At 40.7% G+C, this 26,776-nt stretch overlaps 1 protein-coding gene across 5 annotated transcripts in view; it reads right to left on the reverse strand.

The window, feature by feature from the left end:
* Window positions 1-21,471, reverse strand: part of septin4b (septin 4b) — a 31,900-nt gene extending 10,429 nt beyond the window's left edge. Inside the window, exons 1-4 of one of the 5 annotated variants that reach the window (XM_088078902.1) lie at window positions 4,468-4,572; window positions 2,841-2,972; window positions 598-933; window positions 90-186 (exon numbers count right to left, since the gene is read on the reverse strand). In XM_088078902.1, coding sequence (XP_087935028.1) covers window positions 90-186; window positions 598-933; window positions 2,841-2,942 — 535 coding nt within the window. In that variant the 5' untranslated portion in view covers window positions 2,943-2,972; window positions 4,468-4,572. Of the gene's footprint in view, window positions 1-89; window positions 187-597; window positions 934-2,840; window positions 2,973-4,467; window positions 4,573-12,096; window positions 12,359-21,330 lie in introns of those variants that run through there. The other 4 variants (XM_088078903.1, XM_088078901.1, XM_088078905.1 and 1 more) reach the window with 4 other exon arrangements.
* Window positions 21,472-26,776: the final 5,305 nt, after the last annotated feature.

The raw sequence follows: 26,776 nt of genomic DNA on the forward strand, positions 1-26,776 counted from the left end.
CAAAGACAAAAAGAGCGAGGCTTAAGGCTTTTTAAAGTAAGAGGAAGGCTCGAGATCAAATGTAGGCAGATGTGCAAACGAGGATTTACCTGCCACCATGAGTGTGAAGTCAAATCCCTTCTTCACTGACTTGCGGTGCACCTGGTTCGGCAGAGTCGCAAAACCCACATATTCCTTGTCCTGGTCCTACAAAATACACAAGAAGAAGAAAAAATAAATCAGGAAAGCACACATTAACACATAAACACATTAATAGTGCTCCACTCACACATGTCAGCAGCATATCAACTTTCCCACAAATAGTTTGATACCTGACTAAAGTCAGCAACACAACAAAAGCAAAACGCATCGCTAGCATCACTGAGCCCCATTCACAACCTTTTCCACAACAATTCAACCTTTTTATATCAAATAAAGCAAAATATCAGACTTTTATACAATACTGCACAAGCTCAGTCACATCCCATGAACTGTATCCATCACTCTGTAGATGAACACATAACAGCACGCAAGCATCATCGCCTGAAAGCAGAACTAAACCACACAGATGGTGTTTATCATCTCTGCAGGTTACTCAGCAGGGCATCCTCATGTTACCTCATTATTGTCGTATGGGTCAAATCGCCCCCAGGGACTCTTGGGCCTGGTGGGACTGACGGGGCACGGTAAGTCAAACTCCACACTCCTGCTCTGCGGTAAACTGGGCTCTGAACCTGAATCCGACTGTGCTCTGCCTGCCACGGGGGGACGCAAATATGACGGGGTGAGGGGGCGGTCTTCACCCTCAGCTTCCCTGTCTGCATCATGAGGCTCAGGGCCATGAGGGTGGTGTTGGTGGTGCTTGTGGTCATGGTGTTGGTGGTCGTGCCCTCCTTGGTGGTGAGGGTCTTGCATAATGTTCTCCACTTCTGAGTCGTCTGAATGACTTGAATGCTACAGAGAGACGCCGCGGTTGGAGGGAGTGGATGGCAGTGCAGAGGAATGGGCAGGGAAAAAAATAGAGGGTGGAGGCAAAGATGGGCAGAGGAGAGGTTGATAAGGAGGAGGAGGTCCAGAGGGTGGAAAATGCACACTTTAGAGATGGTCACACTATTTTACCGTGACCAAAAATATGCAACATGTAGGGTGTAATTTAGTTGGTAATTGCATCATCATTAATGAGGACGGATCTGGTCACAGATGAACAACAATGTAAGCAATCTATCTAAGATGATCTGTGTGTTGTTTCATCCCTACGAACTAATATTTACTGAGCTGTGATACTTATTTTCCTGGAAGCAGAGAGTTTTTCCTACATCATGGACTCTAAATTTCCTGACCACTTTATACATTCTGCAGAGCTTATATGAAGCAAAAAGGCCTTCTCTGTGGCTGTTAGGTGACAAGGGCTATTTCAGGCTTTTGAGTACATGAGTTTATCCTTCACCTCTGGGTTTTTGGTTGTAATACTGACACAAAGCTAAAATAAAAAATAATAAAGTGTAGCTTTTCCTGTAAGAGGATACACAGCTAAAGTGTAGGCTGCTGTGCATATTCTGGACTCCAGTTACCACAAACTAAAGACTCCCTGCACGTGGAGCACAAAGATAAATAATGCAGCGGACCCTCAGAAAGCAATGAGGCCATTTAAATTCAGCTGTGGGCCCATACTGTGACTCTGCACTCATGTTATGTTTATGCACTATGCATTAGCTGAGGGGTAAAAGTAGAGTGGGTTGCTGGGACAGGACACGTGAAGATTCAACTTTTGGTCTGTATGAAAAATACATATATATGGCTGTTATATATGGCTCTTTGTTGAGGCCTAACAGGCAGACTTTCTTCAGTTTAAGGCAAGATAGATTTAAGACTTAAGGATTTTTTTTTTTTTTTACTGCAACTAGGACCAAAATTTCAGACCAATTTTACAATAACCCAAACTGAATCTTTACCTTTACCTACCAATATATCGTACATGTGGAGGACAGTACTTGTTGAAATACTGTGGAGCCCAATTATGAAACATGAACTTGAACTTTTTTAACTGAATCAATATATTTGTCCTGATGTAAAAATAAATTTAAAGGTGGTTTCATGACAAAAGTTTTGGTACTGTATAGACCATCACTGTGCTGTGTAGCGGTTTGTTTTATACAGTATTGATGATAGAGTTAGTATTTTACATGGCATAATGTTGTATTTTTACATCCACATTAATTATATTCTCATCTTAAGATAAAGCTCTTAGAAAATCCCAGAGTGGGTTTCTACCCCATCTGCACATGTATATTGTCTCTCTCTCTCTCTTTAAAAAAAACCTAAATGCGCAAATAAACTAAAAATTACAATCTGTTACTTTGGGTTAGGGGCAATCATGCCCAAATGTTTATTGTGACATAAAACATAATTATATTCCGTCCAGTAAAAAGTCCTATTTAAAAGCCACTTATGTTGAATTTAAACTTCCCCATGCTGTCCAGGGTATAAAGAGGGCTCGGTAGCAGCTGATCCTCTGCTCTGAGAACCCAGAAAGAAAATATGACTTTTTGTTTTAACTATCCCGATAAGTGTAGCATTAAAATGAGAGGCTTTTGTTTAATTATTTTTAAAAATAGATGCAACATCATAAATAGAAAAACAAATCCTACTTCCCATGTCATAGTATTTTTAATACTTTTGACTTAATACTAATTAAGACCTTTTTTTTTTTTTTAGATAAATGAATTTAATGCCTTTTAAGACTTTGTAAGGATCTACAGGAAACAGGGTCAGGTGAACTTAAGTGGACAAAATCAAAGTCTGCCACGAGAGGGAAATTAATTCGAGAGTTTGGGGTTTTTTTTGTGGGGTATAAGTGGTACCTTCTCAGCATCATGGTCCCTGCTGTGATTAGGGGAGGCAGGGCAGGAGTCCTGCTCGTCTGATGAAGAGTGAGCCTCAGCCTCATGGTCACTGTCCTCCATTGCTACTGGGGCTACAGCGCACGCTGCAATCTCCAACCAGAAGGGAGCACACACGTGGAGAGGTTTACAAGAGGAGGGAGGGTCACGTCAGGAGAGGAAGAGGGTTCGCCATGAGGAAATTAGGTGCATGAGGTTCAAGAGCCGGGAGCGATATGACAAGAGGAGTGAGTGCGATCAGGCACGACAGATGAAGACAAGAAGGAAGATGAAGAAAAAAAATCAAATGATTAAATAAAGCCAAAGTAACGACATATGAATGCATACAGTTTGCCACAGGAAATGGTGTGATTGCAGAACAGATAAGAGTAAGCAGAGGGATGAGCGACGCATAATGGCATTTTTAGGGAAGTTGTTTCCACACTCTGACAATATAAAGTCAGCCCAATCTGCCATTTCAGAGCTGCCTTGCGTTATTAGTTCCTCTGATATCGCTCCATTCAGTGTTTCAGGCGCCACCAAAAATGTCCGGGCCAGCTAATGTCAGCAGTGCCAGCAGATATGATTATCTGTGCCAGCTGCCGTTACATAATGCAGGAAGTCACTGAAAGTTTGATGAACAGCAAAGTAAAATACACTTAGTCACACTTCCTTCCAAAGATTTAATTTATGTTTACAGAAGTGATGGGCGGACCAACTCTTTTCAGTTTCCGTTCCTTTGAGTTGATACATGTGTCAAACCTTTCAAACTTTTGAATTTTGATACTGTTTGCAAAAATTTCTCAGTAGCACACCGTTATAGTACCTGCAGGTTCGTCAGCTTGTGCTACCCGCCCCTCAATAGTTCATCCTCGCTTGTTTATTCAGTACCATCTCTGTACTATGTTAAAAAACATAATGGATTCATGAACACTTTCTGGACACTTAAAATAGTTTTGCAAAAAGATTTGTTCTTTCATTTTTGCCTGTCGCTAGTTTACAGCCACTCTGGAGTCAATCATCACTTTATTGCCTTACATGTGAATATCCCCACTGGAATGTACTTTAAGAGGCTAAATTTTGACAGATTAAAGTGAGATAGTTTGGTATCCCTCCATCACTGTTCAACCAAAGTTTAAAAAAAATCTTTTCTTTTTCAAAATCTTCCTATCTGTCACCCTTACATGGTTTATGTCCTCCATCCATGGCCTACAGTTTTAATTATGCTGGGATTCAGAGCTTTAGGGCAGAGGAGAAATTGATAGTTTCACAGTTTAGGAAACTAGTGACCTGCTTTTCAGAAAGATCAATGCCCAACATGGTGGATCCTGTGACCCACATAGAAGAGATGGTCAATTGCACAGCTTTGACAGCTTTGGGAGTAGAAATGCTACCAACTTTCAATTGCTTCATGTTAAAAAGTAAGCTGATTATCTTCAACAAAATCAGAAGTAATCTCTTTCTAAAATCACAACTGCAGCACACACAGAAACAACAGTAAAATGCAAACGCCACCTTCCTCAGAAAAATGGATCACACAAGTTGCATCACAGTCTCACCCCCAAACTCCATCTATGCAGAGTCTCACCCCGCTCTAGCAGAGCCTCACCTGCGGTGCCTTTAATCAGCGCGTAAAGCCTCTTCTTCTGTCTCTCCGTACACTGCTCTTCATGCCCACTACAGCAGGCAGCAGGAAGCAGAGACCAGAAGCTCCAGCATTTATACGCCTCCATCCCAAAGGACACAGCGCCCTTCAGCCTCATCGAGCCGCTCAGCGCCTCAGGGAACTGATCATCAGCATTGACGAGCTACGGCCACCGTTCACAAACTACACACCAAGTACAAGCTCTAATGCAGAACATGTTGTAGCAGTAGAGCTCTTTTTCAGACATGACACAACATACTATTAATGCTTTTAAAACAAGGACCCTTGACAGCTAATATTGGCTGTGACTGTGTTAGACTCACTCCAACACAATGGGGCTACACACTGGGAGAGTCAATTTAAAGTAGAGTTATAACAAACCTGTATCCACCACACTGTCAGATTAACCACTTTAACAGCTTTAGGAAATACCTCACTGACAAAATGACCATTTGTATATCAATTACTCATCCTGTGTTACACTGAATTTGTGTAAAGTGTTAAACAGTGTCAAAACATCCATTTACAAACTCTCACACAACTCATTCCATAAAATCCCAGTCTCATTTGTCCAGTATCCATATGTTCAGTATCTACCGAACACAATGCATTTTCACTAAAATGTAGTTTATTTAAAACACTTCCCACATACGAGTGGAATGCTGCATGCCTATTCAACCATGCATGAGACAGGTTTGTATTTTATATTTTTAATATTTTCAATATTCAGTTTGGGCAAAAATGCATGTTTGGGAAATAGGCTCCTGAGCATATGATATATGGATAAATGAGACCTTGATTATACTGCACTACTCGTGTGAGTTTGTATACAGATGTTTTGACACAGTTTTGCTGCTGTTAATTGCAGACCCCCTTTTAATATCATGAATTCAGCAACAGAGTGTACGTAATAATGAACATTTTTGAGGGTAAGTATTCATTGAATGTCCCATCATCACGAATGATATATTAATCATAACTTGCAATGATAATGAGTTCACTAATGAAGCTAATGAATGAAATAATTATGAACTATTTATACACCAGCATACTTGTATGCACATACCACATTAAGCTTTAAGGAGACTTCCTCATTTTTATGCTAATATATGCAGCAAGTTGCTCCAAAAAGTAATCTGACTCTCGGCTCTATGAGGTGTTTTTACAAGACACAGCACCACGATGACAAAATGTCTGGGATAAAATCACTCACAAAGTTATGATTAACAGCCTCATCACATGTAATAAATACAAATATGATTATTATAAATATAATTTACATTTACTTGTATGTTTTTGCTTTTTCATTTAATGATTATTTAACTAGGAAAGCCAAATAGTTACAGAAAGAAAAAAAGACAAAATAAAGGTTAAGAGGAGAAATCAAATAATAAATTCTAATTTTAAAAAACAAATTTTAAAAAGTTAGGTTTGTACTTAGGTGTATCAAAAACATTGATCTCTTACAGAAACTGCCTCTGCTTCTTTCATTTTAGATTTAAAAGCATTAAATGACATTAATTTCTTGAGTTTCAAGTTATTCTGTGAAATATTGCATGCAGAGGGTGCAGAACACACAAATGGCCTTTTTCTAATTTCCATACGGTCATTCAGTCCAAAATTCAGGAAAGCTTGGATACTTAATGCCACAACAGTTTAACCAAGACAATCTTTTGATTCTGTTTCTTGGATCTACATCAGGTCAAAAACCTTGACGGAGATCCAACTATCAGTGGGAGACCCATCAGCCAACTGAGTTGTGCAGTATGCTAGTCAAGTATTCCATGCAATGTACTTCTTGGGACATTTTTGTCCTCAGATTTAGTGAGTGCTATTGACTTTCATGGTATTCTTAGTTACAGGGAGCTGCAGACAAGCAGGCAGCAGCACAGAGGCAGAGAGTCACTGTACAGTAGGGCTCTGAGAAAAGTAAGGCTGTGAGAAAATGTATCGTCTCTCTTCTGCTTACAGGTGGTGAATTTGATCGTTAGCGCAGTTAGCTTGTTAAGTATGCTACATGAGTGCTGCTGTCACAATGATCGCCCTGCTGAGCCCCATTCAAACTCTAAAACTCAACGTAATTCCGAGTCAGGTAAAGCCCTAGTTTTTGGATAGCCTTGCACCTATGTGGTGTGCGTTTAATTATCCACTAAAATCGCCTATGAATTCAGCGCAGATCATCCTATCCTATGTACTGTACTGTAACTCATAATAGTATGTCAGAGCTTTACAGTTAATGAATCTTCTGGATACATGATAAGCTGTATCAACCACATGAAGACATTGAGCAGAGGTATACATATACGAAAGACCACCATCGACTAACACAGGCAAAAAAAAAAAAAAAAAGGAGGAATGTTTATATATTTTTTAATAAACTCAAAAGTTAAACCACTTTCCTTCAGTGGCATTTCTGAATGCTGACCCTGCCTTTTGAGCCTTTTCCTCTCCCACTGAACCAGCCAGGTTATTAGTCCATGATGCTATTAGTCTTGATATTTAAGTCTTTGGAAAAACACCCCCCACATTTACAGCTGAGAGGGTTTTAAGGCATTAGAGAAGGGAAGGGATTTCTGTTTTCATTCATGCCTGCCCAGGTGGCCAAAACCACATATCGACAGTCAGCTGGAGTTAAAGAAAAAGAAAGATGTGATGGATCTCACGAGAATGAAAGATGAGCAAAGCTCATGAACAAAAGTGTTTATGTTGAGTTTTATCAATGACATCATGCTTTCCAATCAGAGCTAATTTGTGTTCCTGGCACAAAGCTGCGTAAAGTCGGAAAAGTTGAGGGTTCGACGTTTGTATTAGCATTCCCTCCTTCAGGAAAAGGGATACAGAAGAGTCATTACGCTTCAGTAATCTTAGAGGTTCAACAGGGAAGAGAGATTTGATCTGTTTTTCACTGTGCACACTTTTTCCACATGCAAACATTTCCACAAGTCCAGAACTTTACGCTGCCATTTGAGTTTCTCCTGTCACACAGAAGCAGTAGCACTCGATCCTTTGCTTGAATTTAATCCCACTGAATTGCTCATTTTGCGTCACTCGCTGGACTCCAGTTTTCCACAGGTTCACCACCATGCAGGTGGAAGATTGACTGTGCAGGTTCTGGTGCTTTAACTTAACCCACCCAAAAATGACACCAGAACTAACACCACATAATAGTTGAGTGTCAAATGTAGCTCAGTTGACAGAGCAGGCACCCCATGTACAGAGGAGGTCCTCGCTGCAGCAGCCGAGGGTTCGATTCCGGCCTCAGACCTTTGCTGCATGTCGTCCCCTCTCTCTCCCCCTTTACGCTTGTACAGTCCTATCACAATAAAGGTAAAAGCCTTAAAAAACAAAAAACTGTCAAATGTAAAATGTTCTAAAATCACCTAAAGTCTAACATGTACTAACTGACAATAACTTTGTGTTTGTTTTTACGAGTTTCATATGCAGATATTTCCTGTAAATCAGCCTGTTTCACCTGAAAAGCCTGTCCACTTCCAGACCCCAACCAAACCAAAGTCGGGTTTTCATGTGTGTAGCAGATATATCGATATATAAGTGACTGGCTAAAGGATACAAACATCAAAACATTAACGCAGCTCTAATTAGCCATAACAACAAAGCCATAACATCAGAGGCGGCCCTATCCATAAAGTGATACACGCAGCCACTTAGGGCCCCCTAGAAGAGTTTTTTTTTCCTCTCTTTTTTCTGTTAATTAACAAGAGAAAATAACGAAATAAAAATTAAACTAACCTAAACAATGGAAAAAAAGGCATTTCTTTAAAGGCATTATTTTTATTGGAAAATAAAGACTGTTCTGATTTTGAATGCACCACACTCTCGGAGCGCAGAGCGCACTCAGGGCACAGACGGAGCAACAGAGTATCAGGCAAAGCGAAAGTGAAACTTCACGGTACATTGCGTTACGTCTAAAAGCTTCATACCATGCACAGTCATAAGTCCTTTCAAAATATAACAAGTTTGGAAAGAGAACCAACAAGCAAGATACTCCAAGACAACCTGACCCATTTTACAAGACAAAGTGTCACCTAACTTTGAGTAGGATTTACAGAACTGTCCTCTCATCTGCTATATTACTTACATGGTGTGAAAACTGTCTTCTATAGCTAGAGTGAAATCAAATGGGCTCTGACATCAATTTTACACATTTTCATTAGGCAGCCACACAGAGTCTCCCACTGGAAAGAGTCACAGCTGAGACCTGAACCAATTACAATTTCCATATTTGGCCAAACTGATATTTCAGTCCCTCTTGAGGGTTAGTTAATCGTGACTAAAAAACAACTTCATCAGCAGTGACGCCATGCAGAGATTACCAATGATGAAACAGAATATATAATCCTCAGACCAGGTGAAACCTCATTGTGGTTGGCTCTGGTCCAGAGTGACAGAAAGTAGCTGAGGCCCCAGAGTGAGACATATGGTTGCAAATGTCTCAGACAAGCCACAAACACAAAAATAGAACTATTTTGTGACAAATAAGCGTTCGTTCACAATGGGACAACTCAAGGCCACTTAAAGACTTCCTAAAAAGAACATTTTCTACATAGCCAATAAATGAGACTTAGTGGGAAATTAAAGAAAGGTATGTAGACAGGAACACTGAGCTTGAAGTATTGACAATATATATTGTACTTTGTCAAAAGCTGCTTCTTTGGCATTTCCTGCAATTCTAATAAAATTGCACGTGTTGTGTGTGGATGCCACTTAACCCTCTAAAACCCACCACAGTTGTGCGTCAACTTTTTCTAGTCATAAATCTATAATAAACATTGTGTTTTGGTTAGGCACCTATTTAAACTTGGAAAATTTAGAGTGTAGGAGCTTAGAACATTATGGTATGAAGCATTTGACCGCCATTCCTGTGCTCAGTTATGTCTCATAAGTTGTTAAAGCAATTTTTGTGTTAACACCATTTCTTCCAAATATTTGGCACTAAATTTAGGCATCTTTGTACTGCACGCAAAAACCTGGAGGGTTTTTGCCCCAAACTGCATGGGACTATGCCTGGCGAGACCATGCTGATGATGTGAGCTCAACTCCATTTTACTCTGTGTAGCAGTCTGGACTCGCTGCCGCCCCAAACACTTTCCAGAAATTAAAATCTAGTCAGGGCCAATCGGGACCAATCAGGGATCTGCATTTAAGTTTACAAAATAGGCACTCAGCAATCAGTGACTGCATTGTAGTTGATGATGTGTAATACAGGCTTGCAGATTCGTAGTAACAAGCGCTTACCCTAACATTTGTAAACAAAGCGATAATTGAAATTATTGCAGGTATAGTCAATATCAATAATTAAACAAGAACAATAGTACTCAGAGTTTCTATGAAGAGAAAGATATTTTTGCCGACTAGATTTGGCAAAAGCTTGATTTATCAACCGGCTCAGTTGATGAAGATGTTCCCTATTTCAAATCCTTGTTCATTTTTGTGTTGTATCTGATTGCGCTGCTGGAGGAGCTGATACAAGAGACTTCAAAGCTGGGGATCTTGGCCATGTAGATCCGCGCTCACAATGCTTCAGACATGAAAAACAAGGATGCTGCCAGCTGGTGAATAAATTGTATTTTTTCAGCTTCTATTACTGTCTAACATAACAACGTATTTGTGTAGTAACGGCTAGTGCTGACGTCAGGCTTGGCTGCAGGAGTTTGTTTGTCAAAGCAAGTATTCATCAGTCTGCTCCTAACAGGCTAAATGGGGACTCTAGTGTCAGTAAAGGGGAAATTCATGGGTACCCGTAGAACCTATTTTCATTCAGATATCCTGAGGTAAGGGTCAAGGGACCCCTGTGAAAATTAAAGCCTAACTTTGAAGTTACTTAGCACCCTTCCTGACAAGCTAGCATGACATGGTTGGTTCCCAGCCTGCTAGACCTGCTAAAAGACAGTAATATTGGCCAGGTCTCTTGGGCTTAGCAGTATCACATGCTGAACGCTCAATCAAAGATCTCAGCTGGAAAGGAGATGCTGGCCTAGAATATCCCGTCTGTCATGTAAACTGTGTGACCACTGAGCAGTTTATTGCATATACAGTACAGTACCAAGGGATCCAATAATGATAATGAAACTTAATAAGCAGTCTGAGGGGGGAATGGCAGGTTGCTGCACAACTACAGAAACTAATGATTCCCCTTTCAGTCAAAGCTTATCAAGGAGACCACTGTAAGTAGCCTCTTGAGTGTGTCAGAGAAATGTGGGACATATTCTATGCTGGGACTGAAGCCCATGCAGTCCCTGAGAAACAATTGTAGGACATGAAATCCAACTCAACACAAACAAGTTGTGTGGTTGACTTCGCTGCTCTGTTACTGTTGGACTGTGGTAGTGGGTTTGGCTGCCTCAGCGCTGATGGATGATGATTTGTTGCATGAAACAAAGCTCTCAGGGGAAAGCCCACTTCAAATGATCCTTGTATGACATGGGAAATGCAATCAGAAGCTGCCAGGAGTCATAAAGAAACTATACAGCGTGTTGTTATTGACCTATGATGAAAGCAGATTTCAGCTCCTGAGGAAATGCAGTCGACAGAGTCGTTTATAACCCAGATACAATAATTACTGTGCTATTATTCAATGAATGCTAAATCATTTTTGCTTGGCAGGCTTTGCCCCTGTTGGCAAGAATGAATACTTGACTGTATGCTGATCAAGTGATTGTACATGAAGTGGGATTGCAGTGACCAGTTTCTCTGCGGTTTAAAGCTCCAACTGAGTTTTAGACATTTTTTAAAGAAAAAAGCGTGAATATAAATGTGACTATTCACACTAGAAACAACGCTCTGTGTTTATTCCCCTTTAAAAAGTGGATGTTGTGGAATGCACAAGCTGAATACCAGTGAGGTTCCCCTTGTGGTGAGGCCAGTAGCAGGTGGTGAAGTTAGCCATGTGCACTCTGTGTGAATGCTGTGGTTGTTTGGATAGTTATAGCAGGTCTCTGTGTGAAGCTGGCTCAGTACAGAGAGAGAAAGAGAGAGACAGAAATAGTCCCCCTTCACCACACACTCCCACAGTTATAGAGCTGATGCAAATTTCCACGTGACCAAAACTCCACATATTCAGTGCAAAAGAAAACACAATTAAGACTTTCTCTGTGCTTTACCAGTGCATATCCCTAAGTCAGAAGAAGATAAAAAAGATGCCAGTGCACTTAAGATACGTGCATCTCCATCCCCAAATGTATTCAAGTCAAGTTTCTTCCACCACTCAGAGGCTAAAACACTCACCACACTCTCAATGCATTAAGCTGTCACGCCTGATCAATACATGTGTGTGTTAACTTCAAGGCAGAGAACAGGGAAAACTGCTCTGCAGATTCTCCTCGCAGTAGCTTAGCAGAAAATTGTCATTTCTTACATGCTCATACTTGAGCGCAAAGCCAGGTCACATGCATTCATGTGAAAAGTCCAGCTCTTGTGGATTCTGACATTTGTATACTGTATTTGCACAAGGGAAACCTGCAGCCACAGATGACTATCTTGGACGACTGGAGAAAAAAAAACACAGAGCAAGCCACAAACAGAGAGACACACTTAATTACAGGGTCAGCTAGAAGGAAAGCAAGGAGCACATACCTCTGTATCACTGTTTGCTTCTGAATTTGCTGCCATATTATCCTGTCAGAACCTTAGTTTCACCAAACAGCCAGAGAAGAGAAAGAAACCAGTGAAAAGGCCTTTGGAAAGCTCCTCAGTGTCACTTCTTTAGTTTCAGGACACCCCACGTTACATAAGCACACCTATTTTCCCTACCTCACCAATCAGATGGCATCCAGTTTTCTTTCCCAACTCCCCCCACCCCCACTCACTTAGACTGGTCTTTTTTAAAAACAGGTACATCTTCGATCTCTACCGCTCTGCATCTGGAGCAATTCAAAAGCTCCACCCTACTCTCGTGTTTTGGCCAATCTGCAGCAAATATGCAGATGAGCTGCAGCTGAAGTGACAGCAGATCGTGTCTGCGGAGATGTCTCCACTACAGAGGAGGTGATGCTCTGCAGGGAGCTCGACAACATCTGCCTTGTCGCCTTGCTTCAAGCCTGCCGTGCCCTCAATCTTAAAGCCGCATATGTGGGATCGCAGCAGACAAATGATCACACAGGAACAAAATGTCACTAGCACACGGGCATGAATAAAAAGTGTAGAGAAGTTTCAACTGAGTTGAAATTATTGGAATGATAAAAGGTGAAAAAAAACGTGACTCAATTAATCAGTATGTTAAAAAATCAAAGATATGGGGTCTGAGCATCAGAGAAACACAACAACAGCATGCACATAAATTCTTACAATGGCCGTCACATCCAACCCAGACCTCCCAGCTGGCAGCACCAGGGCCAGAGTGGTACAAGAGGAATCAGTGTGTGTGTCCATGGTGGGGAGGAGAGGTGACTTGTGGCCCACATGCTACAAAAAAATCTTTTTTTATCTAATACCCCCCCCTCCCCATCCAGCACGCACGCACGCACGCACGCACGCACGCACGCGCGCACACACACACACACACACACACACACACACACACACACACTTAAGTGGGCCACAGCATAAAGCTTTCCCATTAATCTTGGTGGATCTCTGTGCTTTGCAAGTCTTACAATACTCATTCTTAAGGAATTAGGATTTTGCGATTAAGTTATTGCTTTGGATCCAGTACAGAAGTGAATGAGCTCAATGAAGCCTCCGCTATTTAGTGTATGACTTGTAAAAAGAGACATTTAAGAGACTTCGACTGTCTCAGTGACTTACAACAGCCCAACAATGTCTAAACCACAAAGGCAGTTTGAACAGCTCAGCTTGCGTCGGGGATCTAATCTTCAGTGTTTCAGTTTAACATGAGAAAGAGAGGGAGAGAGAAAGGAAAAAAAACACAGAGGCACAATTCAGCTGAGAATTCATTTTCTGCCTATGGGAGGAAGAACGAAACGTAACACGATCCCAATCTTAATAGCTTGCGCTGCAAAGTGTGCCAACTCATACAACAGTAATAACTACCATAAGTGGCAGACAGAGAGTAACACAAATAGTATCAGGTCAACACACATGGCAGTCTAACAAACCACACAGAAGTTAAATCTCACTTAAACCCCCCTCTTTATGTGACGCATGTAAAGAATTGGCATGGATGAGAGGGAGCAGAAAAAAATGGTATGCCAATAGACAGGCGACGCTACTTCCTGTAAGAAGAGATGGTGTCTGGGGAGATGACTTCAGGTCTGCTTTAATCCTCTTTGGCTGGTCCTCATCATGAGGGTGATTATCATGGACCATCTGAAAGGGCTGACAGTGCCTGAGGGATGGCTACATACACAATCTCAGGCTGCACGTACTCACTCAAGAACAACATGTAATAACTTATATGTTAGCCGGCACACACACAAGGGTCAGAAACAGCAGACATGATAGTAAAGTGCTGTCTGTTGTGCCGTGAGGATCACATTGCCGGTGGTAATTAAAATGTCTCTGTGTCCCTGTTTACATTGTGAGGTCGTCTGGCTCGGGTCCAGCAGGGCTGGAATGAGTTCCCTGATAAAAGCCACAACACACAGACCAGTGTCTGCTGCCAACAAGCGCTCGTATTCAAAAAAGAGCCCAACCAACAAACCCCAGAGAGTCTCATCAACTAATTGCATCTGCACAAAGCATGACTGTCTGTGTTATATGTGTGCAGCAAGCAAAATGTCATTTACTTATTGCAGGGGATGCTGCAGTGCACCATGGGAGCAGGCAGTGGAGGGAAGGCAGTGCCACCTGCTGCTTATGATTGGGAAAAAACAGCTGGACAGTAGATGTACAGCTGTACCTGTGCATGAAAGTCTTTGTGTAATGCAAAGTATTTATTGTATGTACATGTGTCACAGCAGATATTTTGACTTTTAGTAGCAGAAAAGCACGGGTGTCACTGATGACATGAACAATGGTGTCCCATTAAAACTACAGTTTGCAACTTTTATGAAACTAACTTTGTGTAATATTTACTATAAATTGCCTTCAGCTGAACATTTGTCTTCATAAACTTTTCAAAGCGCAGTGTAAGTTTCCCAGGGGATTACCATAGAGACATAGCTGAGCACACTGGTTTTTATTGGGGTTTTTTTTTCTTTCCCTCTCTCCCCTACATTTCTAGGAAGCAACGAGAGAAGGCGGGTAATGTTCCTGTTTATTACTGCCTCAATGTTGTGTCTTTTATTCTAAATAAAATATCACAAAAAAAACTGAAACTGCTACTAGAGTCTGAAAGAAGCACATGAGACAGATTGTCTGCTACCATGTTAGAAATAGCTGACTGAAGTACAAAGCAACCCCCACTGGCCAGGTCACACACCATCTCATTTCACAGCTTAACAGTACAGTAAAATATGAAAACATCTGAGGCGAGAAATAGTCAACACAGTAACAGATTCATATTTGATCAGTGCTTCTTAGTTTGACAGTTTGACTGCAGTTCATAATCAGTCCTTGACAGCTGTGAAAGAGCCTCCTTTTGTAATAGTTTGCGAGAAATCCTTCATCTAAATTAGAGAATTTTCTAAAATTGCAGATATGTAATGAACACACCAGCTCTGAGCTCAGTGGCAACTTTGACCCCAAGCACGAGCAGTCCCGTGACTTTGTCTACAGCGGTATGTTTTGTGCAAGTGAGGAAAATCCAGTAAAGAATGAAAAATTGCAGTTTACAGGCCAACAGATAATATGCAGAAAATACGCAGCAACTTTGAATTGGATATGCATTTTCTTCCGAGGTGTCTGAGAAACTGGATGAAACATCTCAACAGTACAGTAACAGTGGACGCTGACGCCCTGTGAAGCAGATATTCGGGGTTTCTGCAGGAACATAAATATTGTTCAACAATGGCTAGGAACGCTGGATCTGCTGAACTTACACTTCCTACACTTCCTCCTCCATTCAATTAAAGCTCTTTATCTGACACAGAGAGATTCCTGTTGGAAAGCGGCTAAAGCATTTTCTCACTTTGTTTTTTCCCTACTTGGAGGGTGGCATGGTGCAACAAAGGCTCATGTGGCTCTGGAGAGGGAGGGGGTTCTGCAGGATGACTTAAAGAAAGGGAGAGCCTTTTCAGATTACAAGCAAGGAATTCCTTTGTTCCTGTTAATTCATTTTAATCACACTGTATACTGTAACGAACAGTCATCTAAAGGTTTATACATTTAGGAAGGACATGGCTCCTGTGGCTTGTCCATACCCACTGACCCACATGAACCAGCTCAGCCTGCAGAGAGTGTGACTACCAGCTGGCCCAAAGTCTGTTTCAAGATCAATTTTGCAACATTTTTTTCTATTTTGGTCATTACTCTTAAGAGAGCTATGAAGCAAATCACAAAGGATCAGAGGGGAAATGGCAGAAAATAAGGCAATCATGGCCATATGAACTGTATTCTCATTATTGTGGTGTTCTGCTTGTAATCTTTTCCAACAATTTAAAGTCTGAACTGCATCATTAGCAAGAAGCATGGATGGTATAATGTAATCTGGTTAAATTGAGAGAATTGTTCAAAATATCAAGCAGATTATCAGACAAGCACACACAAAACGCTGAAATTACACCTAAGAAGCCACAACAAAGGGTCTGGTTTCCCCTGCACACTTTAGTTCCACCATCTTTGTCTGAGACCTGGACATTTTAATGAGCTGAACTGTTTATTCTCAGCCTTTACTCGAAATGAGAGCTGGGAATCATTATGTCTGTCTATTGGTTTGCTGAGTCATGAAGAAACCACAAAACCAACTGACTTGGATCCAGCCAAGAAAGGTGTTATTAATGCTTAGTTGTACGGGTGTGTGCACCCAAACAGAGCAGAAAAAAACAACACCTGTGAGTCCAAAGGAGACGGCAGACAAAACAAGCCCAACATCTGCTGGGTGCTGAACTCTGCTTGCCCTAGTGAAAGGAAGTCACTGGGTTGTTGTGTGGCCTCGCTTCTGTACCACCGAATTCCAGCATGTCTAACTCCCACATTACATGAACACAAAACCACCTTGTGTGATTTTTGGCTCCTGCTGGGCCTTATCACAATGCTACTGAAGAGGGTGAAGTCTGAAGTCGGAGCCACAGATCTGCTGAAACAGCGTTGTCATTGTGTCTTGAACAGATTCAATAAGTGAAACTACATCAGCGTCTCGACTGGGTTTCCTGTCATGCCAAAGGTGCCCATCAAGTGAGAAACAAACAGAAAGTAGCTCAACTATTCTCAGATTCATTATTTTTGCAACAGTAGATGAAGAAACCGCAGTCGGCGGCGGTCCCCACGGCAGGCAATGTTAGAGGTTGACTGTTTCTTACATCATGCAAAATATGCATAGAAAAGGTTGACTGCAGTTTGCACTACAGGCAGAATACATGCCTTAGAGATATTCTGTGAAGTTTAATGACTTGCAGCTTTACTTTTGCATTAACAATACAGCCCTATTTTTGCGAAATGTAAGGTCTGCCCCTGAACGTTTTCTTGGATGTCTTTAAATGCCAACATGTGCTTTTATAGACAGAATTCTGCCTCAAATTGATCTCAGATCCCGGCAACATTAAGATTCAATGTGCAACCTAAACCAGCTGTTTTGTAACGGTTTACCAGTGTCTATTCAATCAGTATCCATATTTACAAGATGCACCATCGTGACGAATCATTTTTAAGTAAGGTAGCTATAACTAGGCAGGAAGTGTGCCACTGATCAAGGGATTGGTAGCTCGATTCCTGGTTTCTTTTGTCAACATGTCAGACATTAAACTCTCTTGCATTATAGCTCACTGAGATCGGCGTCTATTTACCCTTTTAGTCCTGCCTCATAGAAAAGGTTTAGTAAAGTCTAACATTTCTTCTTTGTAGACTTGTAATGTCTAAACATAAATCAAGTCCATCTGTTTCTCAATATCTTGATACTGTGTTCTCACCCACTGGCCTGCTAAAAGCATTTCCATGAACACACTGTCATATAATGTCATTAGACAGCAGAGTTCATGGGCATGACATGTGGAAGTGTTTGATTAACAAGTGTTTATTGTGCTTGGGTTGGATAGCCATGTTTTAGGACATTTTTCTGTTCAAATCTAGTTAGAATTTACTTGACAAAAAGATCTCTGGTAATCTTAAAACAGCTGAAAATATGATAAAAAAAAGAAAAAAATAGCATGTGCAGATCTGTGGCCAGTTGCACACTACTTTAAAAACAGATATCTGCATATGTATGTGTTGCACCCACGAATCACGTCTGACTCAAGGTTGACATATAAAAAGCATCAAAGATTTATTATGGAAAATATATTTTTTTTTAAAAATTACTGGCTTTTCTTCAGTTGCTCTCTGTGTCCAACGGCCAACTGAAGAACGCCAACAGAACCCCGTTTATATAGGCCGACTTCCATGGGAGCACATGCCTTTCTCACTAAAAAACAAATTATTTTGATTTAATGGTGATTATTGAGTTTTATTAAACATTAAAAATGCAAATATACATATAATAACATAGAAATAAATAAGTAAATAAATAATAAATATCCTTTGTTCCACATATGCAGATAGCCAATCTGTAGACAAAAGGGACAAGATATGAGACGAGTTTTAGTTTCCATTTTTAGTCCAAGTATTGACCAATTATGTTGGCAGGGACAGTGTGTGGAGAGCAAAAGTGGCGGAATGATTTGGCTGAAATGCAATTTTCGAACCCATTATCTATCGTCTCATGGCAATTTAGCTTTGTGTTACCTTTTTTTGGTAATGGATCTGCATTCATATGTATATATTGGCCACCAAATACAGGATCGCACCGCACTTAATGTAATTTTCATCTCATAATGTCCTTTCACAGGAAACCCCCAACATTTGCAATAACAGTTGGGACAAGATTTCAAAGATATGAGGAGAAAAGATTTCCAATGCACATAATTGCAGATTAGATCTCTAATACCAGAAATACACAGACCAAAAGAAGAGGTAATATATCACTGAATGAACAGGCTTTGGGCTGCTGTGTCAATGTCACTTTTGTATTTTAAACAGTAATATATATTTGAAATCACAGCACAATGAAGCACACAAACACACTTGAAAACACACAACAGGCCTTAAAGCAGATGGTCAGTGTACATGTACACTCTTGGCACAGCCATGCACAGCAAGAGTGTTACTTCCAGTGAGAACAAGTCAAAGTGTAATATTCTTATAAAGCAGAGAGTAGTTGAGTGTGTGAGGGCAAAATCCTTTTCAAAGAAAGCATCATTTTACAAATCTACTACATAGGCATCCTTTGGGATGTAGACGTCTATAAATAAATAAAGTTTGGGGAGATAAATATACAATAGTTCAACATTTCTTTCCAAAATGTAAACAAGATTATGATGTTTCCTCTGAATCCAATATTTGTCAAGTGCAAAGCTGCCTTCGTTTTTATGCCACCCCTCCTGCATCTGGGGTCGTCTCACTGGTGATTGAGCTGTTCATCTCATATGTCAAAGACCGTTAAGCTCCTAACAGCATCACTGATTGACATATGATATTAGTCAAATCGAGACTATAAGAGTGTGTGATTGATGCTCTAGACGTCACACCTCCCTGTGTGCTCTGGACTATGGAGATGTTAGCATAATAAGCAGGTCAGCAGTCCAGAACATTTCTCCACACACACTGGAGCTGAAAAGCTGTTGAAAAAGCTGGAGGAACATAGCTGTTATACAGCTGAGATTCACCTGTGAGCGAGCCAAATAGAGCTGTTCCCCACCATGTGACCTCAACAGTCTCTGCTCTTTAACCTGAGTGAATTGGCTTGATTTCTTTCATAAACATTAGGGCTGGTTATTGTCAAGAACCTCACAATTCAATTCAATTTCAATTCATTGGGTCACGATTTGATTCAATACTGATCCATTTGCTTTGATATTGATTCAATTATGTGTGTTGATGTCAGGAATACCCAGATAATTCATTTGAATACCTTCTGATATGTGTACAATAAAGAGTGCATTATCTGTATTGATTCAGAACAAACTGACACCAAAACTTATTTTACCATTACATTATTCTTCATTAAATAAAAATTGCAACTAAAATAAATTTAAAGTACAGAAAAGTGCACATTTTTGCCTGAGCCGAACTTAAGTATATAAATAATATATATAAATATAAATAATAAACATTTATCTACCTGTATTTGTGTGTGATCCACAGCTTTAGAGTTAGCAACAGGTTGCGAAACATCTGTATGGTGTCGACTCAAATGGTGATAGGTTCGTCGTACTGTTGCGGTGTTTTAACACTGACTCTCGAGGCTCACACAAGACGTATTTACTATCGACTTCGTGTATCCAAACGTCGGCTTTTAATGTTGTCGGCGCTGATTTTAACACACTGATAGCTCGCCATGGATGCATTATTGTCGCCATTTTAATAAATAAACAACAGACGTTGTTTGGGGGTCAAGCGGGGCCTCTGAACAACGTCAATCACACTCCGGCGGCACTCACACTGCCCCCACAGGAGCGGGGCGTCATTGCAACGGAAATAATCGATTTCAGGATTTTATGAATCGATATTGAATTGGCAAAAAACATATTGCAATGCACGGATGAGTCGATTTTTTTTTTTTTTACCCAGCCCTAATAAACATGCAAAGAAGGCGATGGCAACAACTAGAGAAATTACCAAAAAAATAGCAAGAAGTTGGTAAAAATAAATAATAGTAAAACTTGTAAAAGTGTAAATGATAATAATTATGTAACATAATTTTAAATATAAAATGATGATTATATAAATTGTTTTTTAAAAATAATTTTCTAAGTCAACTAATTTCAAGCAAGTATGATTTCTTTCCAAGTTGCTCATTGCCTCCCCCCTATGTTTTTAAAAGAAATCATACTTGCTCAGCGTTTAAAGGCTAAAATATTATGGAAGGTGTCTGAAAGCAGCACAAGAAAAGTGATGCTGCTCCAGGTTTCAAAGGGTTAAAAGATTTTAGTCAGTCTGTAAGTGTTTAAAAACAACACACAACCTGCCCAGAATAATGGTAAAAATAAATTATTTATACTAACTCTCACAAAGGATTGAGAGATATGCATGCAGCCGTGTGTTGTACCCTTAACAGATGGCGTTGGTGACTTCTGGGGTGGTGCTCAACTGGCCTGGGCCAACATGAACTACACATAATTGTCCCCTTCCTCTTTCTCTTTCCATCTGTTCTCCTCCTCCCGGATGTAATCCGCTTCTCTAATCTTGATGCCCAAACACACCAAGAGCCACAAAAAAAAAACCCCACAACACACACACAGCCACACACATAAAAAAGCTTGGTAACCTCAACACAAGTACCCACACACACGAATGGGATGCTTGCCAACTGACTCATCTCTCAAACATACGTTGTGCTACCTCATGTGCAACCAGCATGCAACCCCTTCATATGGGATTTACACTCCTTTGCCACAGATTTGATTAACCTCTCTGGCTTACAGCTGCTTTATATGCTGTACAGCTGGAACATCTGCCTACCAGGAGCATTCCCATACACATGAATAAGCCCCAGTTTTCACCTGAGTAACACTGCCGCCAAGAACATATCAAGACATGCACATAGAGCGAACAGTCCAGACACAAAATACAATTTTCCTATTAAAGACTCCTGACTGGTTTGGAGGACACCGTGCTGGAAGAAAGACAAACAAACTAGCCATCAGCCTGTCAAAAACCGAAGGCAGATTGATGACAACATGACCGATGTGTGTTTGCTTCTTCACATTATAAACCAGGAGAGGTAGCCTGTAGTCGAGCTTATCCCACTTCTCAACGCAAATGACAGACTGCACTTACCATTCTGCCGATCACACGACCCAGTGGAGGACAGCGAACAACCGCAAGCTGCTCCAGGTCTGCACGTACAAACCGGCTCCAGCAGAGCTACACTGTCTTACAAGAGACCATTAATAACGTAATGCAGCTGCATCCCTGGCTTGACTGGCTGGTGCTCTGCTGCAAAAGGAGCAGCGACAGTAGAAAAGGAGAAAAGGGAGAGAATTGCTTGAGTGTGAGGGTCAGAGAGAAAGGGGGAAAGAAAAGCTGAGTGTGGTTCAGGATTACTGACAGATCTCAGTAAGAAGAAAAAAACAGATGGGAGCTGCAGAATCAAACACCAGACAAGAAGGACCCAAAATTAATAGTCTTAAAATATTGAAGTATCAAACGAAACATCATCATCATTTAACTTAATATTGTGTATGGGGACCTGGAGACCCCAGGTCCTTTGTAAGAGCTCAAAAAAAAAAAAAAAATTCTGAACATTGTTTCATCGCCTTGATACTTAGAGGAAGTATTTCAGCTATCTAATTGAAAACACAAAAAAAACGCAAGATACTTTTGAAACTGGTGCTACATGACTGGGGAAGAAAAACTGTGAAAAAGGCATGTGGCATTTAACCTACAAACCTAAAACCCACAACTACCAGAATGCACTGCGCCAAAGCCTACAAGACTGACAAAAGTTCAGTGGATAACGTAATGCGAGCTTGTCTCGCATTACGTTATCCACTGAACTTTTGTCTTGTTTTTCAGCCTCTGTTTTTATGATACAGGAACCAACATGTTGCCCTGTTACATTATCATATAACAACCAAACAGTGGGATAAAATATGTTTCTGAAAACATTTTAGGTGAGAAAATGGAATACAGTAACAGAATGTTTAAACAGCGCTGCCTAGTTTTACAGTTTGATCACAGTTTGATAGATCGAGAAAGATCGAGAGAGAGAGGATGACTGTCTTGTTCCGCTTCTATAGTCCTTGTGTCCGTGGTGGCGGGCACACAAAAGCAACAAGCCAGCAAACATTTGAGCTGAGAAATAAGCAGCATACAAATTGGGTTGAAAATAAGCTAAGTATCCCTTTAACACTTCATACTTAACCTACATTTATGATAATAACCTTTATTCCTGACTGTGAAGTACTGACATGTTTCAGAAATCTGCAGCAGAAAATAAAATATTTTTGTTTGACACCAGCTGTAAAACATAATTAAATCCAACAGCTCTATTTCAGTGATTGGTGTTGACAGGACTTTTTTACAACTTTATTTTATGATGTAATTCATCTTAGAACCGCAGCACACATTTTTATAGTTAATTAAAAGCCAAAGCAAATAATAAACCCAAGGTTTCTGTGGAGGGATCACTACAACCAACTTTTGCAACAAGCTTACCCGACGGATTAAAAGCTGCAGAGAGGACTGTCACCTCTGGTTTGTTTAGGTAACTGCCTCCTTGGTTAGAGTGTGCTTGGGTACACTCAGTGGGGCATGTTAATATTTATTTAGGCTGTGCATAGCCTGCTCCCTCACTTACACATGAACAGAACTGTAGCTGACGGTGAGTTTGAGAGTCTCTGATGCTGCAGCAACCCAGTTAGCACGTTTGTCCCTTTAAGCTCAACTTGTTGCTATGAAAAAAAAGGAACCTTTTCTTTATTTTGCTGATAATGTTCATTTTTTTAGCCTCGGTTGTGTTTAAGTATTTATTGTCACCATTTCCACTGGGCTTTACTGTTCAATTATCTATGAATCAAAGAAAAGGCAGTACGAGTGCACATAGAGCTGTAAGAAGAGTACAGCGGTAGATTTTTGCAGAGTCTTGCACGATTCTTGAATCCAAATCAAAGAGCATGAAATTATGTATAGCACATGGTGTGCATCATCAGCAATCACACCTCAAGTAAATGAGGTGTCAAAAGGAAATGGCACAGACTCAGTGAGACACCTGGCATCCTGCAGGGTCTTGCACAGCATGGTGAACCCAGGGCCACCACACAGAAATGAATTATAAATTGTGCTGTACATTATGATTCATAATAATATTACTACAGAGTAAATCTGCATTGATATTTTGACTAGTTTTCATTGCTGTTAAAAGTAGCATGTCCACCTCTATCTGCTGAATCAAAGTGCCATAAAAGATGCCAACTTTCTATTTGGAAACACTCTGTTTCCACATCAACATTATGATTTGATACTGGGATTTTTTAATGATATATACTTATTGCCTTTATTTGATAGGACAGACGTAGCATGAAAGGTGGAGAGAGAGAGAGAGAGAGAGAGAGAGAGAGGGGATGACATGCAGCAAAGGGCCGAGGCTGGACCCGAACCACTGCCAGTGCGGCGAGAAACCAACCTCTGTACATGGGGCGCCTGCTCTATCAACTGAGCCACTGGGCGCCCCTTATCCTGGGATTTTTGCAAATGCAAAAATACTTAAAGCAATGAATTCTTAAATACCAGTTGTGTTTGTTTGTTTTGCGTTTTGGGATTACTTTAGTTCACATTTTTAATTTAAGAGAAAACTTGAATTTGAGCCGCTCCCAGGCCCCGAGGAGGGTGCTGGCCCACTGCAGGTGCTTCAAGAACATTTAGGAGGGAGTCTGTCCAGTGCGGAGCAATTGTTTCCTTTGACTGTATACATATTTCAGATTTTTAAATTTCGTTCCTTTTCTACTTTGCGACGATTGCTCTTGGTCCTCTGTTTGTCGGTGTGCCAATGCAGTGTACTCGGTGGAATGTAACGTTTTTTTCTGTGTCCGGGGGGAGTATAAGGTCGGTTTTCATGAAGTCTTTAATTTTTTGTCTCTGGGTTGTCGTGTTAAGTTTAAGGAATGCCGGAGAAGATGAGACTGTTGCGCAAACCTCAGGTTTGTAGGTCCGGGATACTTTCTTTCATGGCTTTGTTTTCTTTGATGACGATTTCCATTTTTTTCTGAGTGTTTTGACGAATGACTGTAGTGCGATGTTAACTTTTTCAACGTATTTGATGTGACTGTGGGTGAATTCTATTAGTTTTCTCTTGACCAAGAAAGCCTAAATGAAAAGAAATGCTGTACAAATATTCTATCATTTCATCGATTTTACATGATGACAGAAAGATTGTTTCCACAGCTAGCTCTCATGCTACAGCCAGTGTGACTCGTGCATCAGCTCCCCCTTTCACACTTGCTGCACATGGAGGGAAAATGAGTGGAGAAAGTGCGCATGCCTTCCCTTTCTCCACACAGAAATCTGATCAGGAATCAATAAGGAAATAACACCTTATCAATTCCAGTATGCAGACTGTTAACATTGAGATATTTCTTCTTATAATGACAGAAAACATGATTTTTACAAACGCCAAGTTTGAAATTATTATTCCCTTCTGTGTGCAGTTTTCTCTGATTTCCTTAGTAGTAGGAAAACTATTTTCTTTAACCCCTGGATGCCTTTATTTAGCAGCCAAGATTAAACATACAAAGCTGGCAAAGCTGCGGAGTTGTAAGATAAGGTGAGTTTTAACCTGGGTGATAAATAACTTTACAATTTGCTAAATGGCACAGAACTCTTTCAAGAATGATACTTTCAACTCATCTGGGACTGTAAGACGCCTCTTTAAGAGAGCTGCAGTCAGAAACACTCTGCTCTGTGAGTCAAGCTGAACAGAGTGATGAACTCTACTGTCAAACAGCCCTTGGGTCTTCATGGCTGCTGGGAGCAGCAGGGACTGAACCACCATGGCACAACGTTGACAGCGATGTGGAGAGAAGGATGTGGGTGAAGGGCAAGGTCGAAGAATTAACAACAGTGACAGGAAGATCGCAAGAGGGGGAGAGAAAAAGCTTTGAGCAATGCAGAGACCGATGCACTGCAATCCAGAGATCAGAGGCCCAGAATCAAATGACATCTCATAACTATCCACCAGGGATGTTGTTTTTTTCCCTTTGGCTCTGTTCATGCTACCCTTTGCAGGCATGACCCCAAAAGGACAAAAATGATCAGCTTGCCTATGAAGTTCACATTCCTGCGTTTCATTCAAGTTAAATATGGCTATAATGACCGTAAAAATAGATCAGCTGTACATAGTGAAAGGCCTCCGGCACTTTAGATAGTGTGCTGTTCCTGCATCTGTTGCAGGAGCACTTCACTGTGGCACTGAAAAAGTATGTCCACCAGATGTTCACAGTATAATCTCCATAAACCAAAAATAGCAGAACTATGTTACACAAAGTGACCGACACACACACATACACACACACACACTCTCAAGAATGACGAGAACAGATTACTGTCATTGTAAATACACAGTCACACACAAAACTGTGCTATGGACAACAATTGCTCAGATAATGATGTCAAAGATGGTGAACTATTCTCAAACGCGCACTGTTAACCCATCGCATGTGTTGACTTGAGTGTAATCTGTGCGGGTCATGACCTGCAGACTTTAATCTGGTTGGGGCTACATCAGGTCCATGCAGGCCATCTGTGACTGAGGAATAAGCGGCCCTGTGTTTATATTTGTTTAAATTAGTGAGTGATGGTCAGGCCCATGCGTCTCTCTGAGTTAAGCTGTATGACTCCAGATGTGTGTGACTGCCTGTTCACTGATGTTTGTGTGTCTATTTATCTATTCAGTGTGAGTGGACAGATTGCTGATAAAGCTGATGTCGTCTAGCCAGCAGCTGTGCTGTGCTAATAACAATAATCCAGTCAGACACATGTGTAATGCAAAGAAAGCCACAGCCATTTCAGAGGAGAAATGTATGAAGTACCATCTTACCACTAATGTCACAAAAGGACAGTGCAAAGGGCTAAATAACAATTAAAAAAAATATATAGTATCAGTAACACCATATCCCCTAAAGTTATAGGAATACCAATAGAGTATTTTATGATACCTTTATTTTTCTACTTTTTTAAATATCCATCATGCAAATGGAAGCCCTCTGTTAAAATACCACCAATGGCCATACGTTTTAATGTTTTGGTGGCATCTTGGCATGCTGAACTACCAAGTCTGTCAAATACACCACTCAACTTCACCATACCAAGGACTGTGGATTATATCTACTGCTGCTTCTTCAGTAGTGGGCCTGTCACATGAGGCATTGAATCAATAAATGTTTGCAGTGACTGGCTGCAAGCAAAACCCTACGAATAGTTATTTTCTTCTAGATCTCAGTACAAAAAAAGAATGCAGTCATTGTTTGACTGGAGAAGTTTCATTACTACTTAGTACGGATTACTTTAGTCAATACTTAAAGGTCTTGAAAAATGACAGTCCTCCCAGTGGATTTATAAGGCTTTGTTGATTCTTTTTTTTGGCTTTTGTCCTTTATTTGACAGGACATAATTTTATGTTATGTTGGAACCTGCAGCTGCTCTGGCAAGAAGCTAGCCTTTGTTCATGGGACGCCTGCTCTACCAGGTGAGCTACTGGATGCCCAAAGTAGTTATCACAGTTTGTGGC

This window comes from Plectropomus leopardus, chromosome 6 (genome assembly GCF_026936395.1).
Source record: "Plectropomus leopardus strain MGB_pleo_1.0 chromosome 6, ASM2693639v1, whole genome shotgun sequence".
Lineage (NCBI taxonomy): Eukaryota > Metazoa > Chordata > Actinopteri > Perciformes > Serranidae > Plectropomus > Plectropomus leopardus.